The sequence below is a fragment of the Branchiostoma belcheri genome, unplaced genomic scaffold, assembly GCF_001625305.1.
Source record: "Branchiostoma belcheri isolate BF01 breed outbred unplaced genomic scaffold, Haploidv18h27 scaffold123, whole genome shotgun sequence".
NCBI classification, from domain to species: Eukaryota; Metazoa; Chordata; class Leptocardii; order Amphioxiformes; family Branchiostomatidae; genus Branchiostoma; species Branchiostoma belcheri.
Window position 1 is genome coordinate 818,875 of NW_017802636.1, and position 6,236 is coordinate 825,110.

At 37.1% G+C, this 6,236-nt stretch overlaps 1 protein-coding gene across 1 annotated transcript in view; it reads left to right on the plus strand.

The window, feature by feature from the left end:
* The window catches only part of LOC109463172 (MAM and LDL-receptor class A domain-containing protein 1-like), a 62,098-nt gene that overhangs the window by 22,917 nt on the left and 32,945 nt on the right, over positions 1–6,236 (plus strand). The window contains exons 7-12 of the mRNA XM_019759885.1: positions 1,599–1,709; positions 2,073–2,207; positions 2,600–2,801; positions 3,061–3,206; positions 4,542–4,667; positions 5,819–5,968. Of these exons, the coding sequence (XP_019615444.1) occupies positions 1,599–1,709; positions 2,073–2,207; positions 2,600–2,801; positions 3,061–3,206; positions 4,542–4,667; positions 5,819–5,968 (870 nt within the window). The remainder of the gene's footprint in view (positions 1–1,598; positions 1,710–2,072; positions 2,208–2,599; positions 2,802–3,060; positions 3,207–4,541; positions 4,668–5,818; positions 5,969–6,236) is intronic.

The window sequence follows — 6,236 nt, forward strand, 5'->3', positions numbered from 1 at the left end:
TTTTTTTTTTCAAAACTTTTTTTTATTCGCACGCGCGCATCAGTTTTGGGGCTCCCGGAGCATGTCATCCATATAATCAAATCAACATGGCCTAATGGAAAAATGAAAGTGGTGTGAACCAAGCAACAAAGCTGATGGGGCCTTAACCTAGGTTTTGCAACACTGTTCCTATCATCATCCTTGATAACATAGTGAGGGATTGTCCTTATCTCTGTACGTAGTCCTGCACAATTTGATTGCTTCTCAACAGTGTTTGCTGCGTGTTTGTTCTTGGGAACTGGAGCTGGACAACGGTGTCATGAAAATGAACACTGAATGGTACTGACAGGAATTTTAACATTACTGTCAAAAATGATAGTTTATCCCTGAAAAATCCCCACAAGTGAGGGAGAAGAACTTCAGATGATTTCATTAGATAAATACTGTGTTATTCCCCCAGTTGCAACCTAACAAATTCACCTTTCATCATAATCACTGGCAATCTTGGCTTTTAAAGATTTAAAAGAATAAAGTAAAGTTAGCTCTGTAGACAACAGGAAAAAAGTGCTGTTTGAGTTCTCAAGAGCCATGATAGACACAGAATTGTGTCAAAATTATTTGTATATAATTATAGTTTATGTCATACCAGAAAAGCTCAGTATGAAGTCTCTATTACTTAAAAGCTTTGAGCTTCCTCCCAGTCTATCTGTAGTAAGATAATTATCTGTGTGTGTCTGTGGTGTTACAAAGTGCTCATCTCTATTGATTATCTATCTTTAGATACATTGTACAATGTGTACATATAGTAACAACGTTATTACACGGTGAAGCATTTGAAGTCTTCTTTTAGTAGAACCAGGAAAAGTTGTGGTTGAAAACAAGTCAAGGGCAAATATTCCAGGCTATACTATTCTTATACATGTGTTAAATTTTAAAAAAAGGTTTAAGATTCACCATGAACAACTCTGGGGTTCAAAGTTTTAGTTTGTATACATGTACAAATGTACAGGACAACGGAGGAAGTACATCAAATATTGTTCTAGAAATCTTTCAAGGTTACTATGACGGAGGTCTCAAGCTTTCCATTTACCTGTTCTCCTTCAAGGTTCCTTTAATATTCTATTCAGTTATGTTTTGCATGATTCCCAAGTAGACCAGAGAAATTTGTGTGATGAATTTCTAATGGCAGTAGTTCCTCATCCATTAGTCTTCCTGTATTTAAATTTGATAGTATCTGGCATTTTATGAAAAATATAAGGGTGAGCATTGATTTTTCTTCTGTGGACAAACAAAAAGGGCCTGATACTAGGACCCCAAAGACAGCATAAAAATGATATATTGAGAAGGGAAGGCAGACAGTGGAAGGACTGTAATAATGTCATAGTATGTTTATCTAAAATCTTGGAGAGATTTTGTACATTATGCAATGGAAGACAGTATAGTTTGTCCTGGTATTCAAATAACTGTAAACCTAAGAAATCACACAAATATGTTCCACCATATGTCATCCTAGTGAGATTTAGTGAAAACCTTCCTAAGCCTCCTCCTCCAGACTTCTGCAAACACAAATGAGTAGTAGTAGTAGTGCCTGTCTGTAAATGTCTCTCCTAATCATGCAGGTTATTGTCCTCCTGATGGCTTTGCCTGTTATGATGGCAGCACATGCCTGTCTTCAGCTGACTGCAACTTCAAGAAAGACTGCCCAGGGGGAGAAGACGAATTCCACTGTAGTGAGTAACTTTCAATCAAGCTTTTTCAAAACAAACTAATGTTGGAGTTTCAGTCTCCTTCTACTTTTAGAAAAAAATCTGATGGTAGGCAGGCCAGAAATTTTCTCAAACAGTTTGGCAAATTACCTCTGTAAGAGCTGAAATTAGGTACCATTCTTTGTAGATATAATTGTAGCAGTTACTGTAGCAATATCCTGTGAGAGTGATTAATAAATCATATTTTAGACCAATGAAAGTTACTTTGTGCTGTCTGAGACAAAGGCTCTGATATAATAGATAATATTAATGTTGGTAACATGAAGTACAAGCTACATTGAGAATGGATGTTACTCTGAAACCCCTGTGTGTTCTGGAACCCACCAGATTGTGACTTTGAGCAGAGCCCGTGTGATTGGATGGAGAGTTTTCTGGTTGATGAGATGGGCTGGGGAGTGGGCTCAGGCCTGTCTGTCAGCTCCACTCTGCCTGAGTATGACTACACTGAGGACACAGAACAGGGTAAGGACATCCAAATTTGATCTCACGATGAACAGTTTCCTACATGACAACATGATTGGAGGAATATGTGCAAAAATGAAAACAAGAAAAACAGATTGAACAATTTACTTTAAATGAAAAACTGTCATTTACTACAACATACATGTATCACAGTCTTTCTATGTCTAAATTCTATACAGAAAATAGCATGTATCTGATATCTGTCCAAGGTGCTGATTTACTGTTGTTTGCATTCCGAATTTTCTACTGGCTGCTCAGCTTTTGTCCTGTATTAACATTGAACCTAATAAAATGGGGGTATTTTTTAATACTGACACAGCTCTATGGAAACAAGTTGTATTATTGTTAGTAGTTCTTATTGTAATATTCTACTACATTCATTATCACTGCAGGCCAGTACATGTTTGTGGATGCCTTGGAACACAACCCGGGGTTCACAGCTGAGCTACTCAGTCCATATTTTGGAGAAAGTGGGGGTCAGTGTAAGCTGCGATTTGCCTCCCATGTGTCTGCAAACCTGACTGGTTCCCTGCTGCTACATCTGTATGTGGACAACACCTCCGTAGTGATATGGGCAACAGAGGGCCAGAATATGTCAGTTGAAGTATTATCATTATTTCAGTACTTTCTCTTGCATGTACAAAGAGTTTGCATCATCTACTATTCTCTTGATATAAACCTAGTTAAATGTACAATGTGTATATGTAGTACTGCAACAGTAAGATAAGATGGGTTTCAATATTTATACTAGTAGTTTTAGCAATCAAAACTGTGCATGAATCTACATGTTTTTCAACTGGATTTACAATAATAATGTACATTAACCTTACTATTCTACCTGTTGTTTCCATAGAACTGTCTTAGATCAGTGGAAAGAGGAAGAAATTGAATTAGGGAAATTTGAACAGGGCTTCAGGCTGGGGTTTGAGTACATACAGGGAGAGAGTGTTATAGGTCATGTGGCCCTAGATGACATCACTATGGACTCATGCTCCCCAGGTATGTGGCCTGACTAAACTTACATTGAGAGGCAAAAATCTAACATACAAGTTCCAAACAAAGTCTTTCCTTTTGTTTTGTCAGGCTAACATTACATGTATGGGCATGATGCACACATTGTGTAACATTACTGGATATACATGTTTGCTTGATTGTTCTCATTTTCCTTATTCTATCATGGCGGTCTGTCACTACGGCATTCTTTCCCATTGCTATGCGTGTTCGAAAAGGTATCGGGTTACAAGACGCTATTTGGCCTGTTTTGGACTACCCGTAAAATATTTGAAAATAAACAAAAAATAATTAGGCGTAAATTTCGTCAAATTAAAATGAAATTATCGTCTTAACATCCTTTCAATGTTAACTTTTTATGTTAAATCACTGGTTTTTTAAAATTTCGCTCAGACAGACGATTATTTTCGGGTTTTTCGGCACAAGTCATGTCATGTTTTTAGGCAAACATCGTTCAAACCTGGCTACGTATATTACCCCAGATCCCCGATTTTTATATTTTTCGCAGACTAGGAATAAGATAAGATATCGTGTTTTAGGGATTTTTTAATTTCTGATTTTAAGTCAAGTTTTTGTCGACATATTGGTGAAAAAATGGCATTTTTTGACATTTTTCTCACTAAATTACCCATAATTCAAAATTGAGGCCATTTTTCAAAAATCCCTAAAACACGATTTTCGGGACAGCCATTACAGTCATTTTGAGCCGTAAATGGGGTATGTTTGACTCTCCATGTTTCCAGGTTTGAACGAGTTTTGGAGACATGTCATATCGCCAGAAAGTGTGCATTGTGTTATTCATACTGGCGTAAAGAATCATTACAGTATTCAAGGTCACTCAAGGATACGACAGTAGCTTCGCTACATGTTACATGTCCACCAAAAATAATAGCAGACATGTACTGTCCAGGAAACTGTTTATATCTATAGAAAAGTGTTGTTTTTTATCTGTTGCAATGCACGGAGGCAGAAAGGCTTGTTTTGCCGCTTTATAGGAAATGACCGCAGGTGACCCCAAAATAGAACGCGGGTTCGATTCGAATTGCCCAGATCGAACACGATCGAACACAGTTCGGGTTCTATGACATGTGGGAACTTTGCAGCCCAGATTTTACCACCGTGTATCCTCAATTTTTCTTCCAGTTACACATCAGTCAGTGCTTGAAATTTAAGATTTTACATATGACAAATTGCCGAGTTTTTGCCTTCTTTATTCTACACATTAGTTGTTCTCTGTGGATTAAGCCTTTTCTTCTATCTTACTGTTTTCAACAAAGATAATTTGAATTGTAACAGTTTGTCATTGCTGTTGACAATCTACAGATCTCCCAACACTTGCCTGTGGTGAGAAAGAGTACACCTGTCCGAATACCCTTTGTGTCCCCTGGGACCACCTGTGTGACCTCAGCCCTGACTGTTTCTTTGGGGAAGATGAAGGAGAGAAATGTAGTAGGTTTGATGTTCATCTTATATGATTGAGGTTTGATTTAAGGTTTCTTAATTCTGCTTTTGTTGGTGGTATAAGTGTAGGGCAATGTCAGTAAACACTTAAACTGAAGTTGTCTTCTCTTGACTGTCAAAAGATGAGATCTGGACATACATACAAAATGGAGGAAAGAAAAAACATTCCAAGCAATTTTTTTTTTCAAATCAGAAAAATAAATGGATAGAGCAAATCCGAGAAACAACAAATTAAATTGGTGTGGCCTTACAATAAAATGATTGAACATTTTTTTGGGGAGGAGGATGTGAGGATTGTCAACATTTTGTAACCAATTGTTATTCAAAAGACGCAAAACTCTTTTGTGAATGTGCTTTAAAACACCTGGCAAGTACTAAAGATAAATGCATATAGCTTATATCACCTAAATCATGCTGTGACAAAGGGGTTTCATAATGGGAGAGAAATTGTGAAAATAGAATGGAGGTAGTTTCAAAAGAAGAAAAAAACTATAGTATCAAAAACACAAAGCTTTTAAAGGGCAATTGGTGGCTATTTAAGTTCAAATAAAGAAGCCTGAAGTCTTGGACAGCTATAATCAGGTTGTTTTATACCCCACAGGTTACTGGTTGGGAAGTTCTAATATCTGGTACAGAAGAGCCTCCTTTCAGCTGTTTTGATTATTGTAGGACAAAGAGCAGAAGAAAACACACATAGGTGAATCCTGCTGACTGCAGTTGAAAAAGTTATTACTAGATGGAGCTGTTAACCAAAGACAGTTATCAAAGCCAAAGAGCTTGATTGAATTCAGTCCACCAAAGCAAAAGAAAACAAAACAAAAAAGGATATTGCTGAAATAATGTATATCAAAGACATTAAAGATGCTCTTCACTTTTTAGTTTCAGAATAGTTGTAGCCCTGGTGAGCTTGATACAGTTTTGTACACAAAAAAAGACAAAAGTTTTGATCCTCAAAATAGAGGGAACGTGAAATCCCTAAGTCTGCCTCTTTGCATATACTTTATTGTCCATAATTCTTCATAAATATAAAATCAACAAGAACTTTCAACCATAGCAACCTTATAGTTTGACGTAATGCCCTAATGTCTTAAGAGAGTTGACCTTGCTAACCTCCCATTACTTGTGATGTCCCTTTCCAGCCAAGATGCCCCCAGGAGCAAGGTGCGACTTTGAAGATGAGATGTGTGGATGGTATGAATTGGACACTGTAGATCAGTTTGACTGGAGCCGGCAGAACGGAACATCAAACACTGGGCCAGCCTTTGACAACACATTCTACCAGGAACATGGTAAGTACAGAATCTTAATCTTAGACTTTCTCATTTTTGTGAGGGGTTTAGACCCTACAAACATGGCCACTGCTTTATCACTATCATCTGGAACTTTATAAACTTAAGTAAATGTACATTTTCCTTCTTTGAGTAAGTTTGAAGCCCAAACATTTCCCATCTTTCCCACAGCAGCTCAAATTCAGCACCAAGGCTAAAACTGATCTGTTGTACACAACTTCAAAGTTTTTAGATAAGTTAGTTGAATTGAATAACTATTTTAATACTG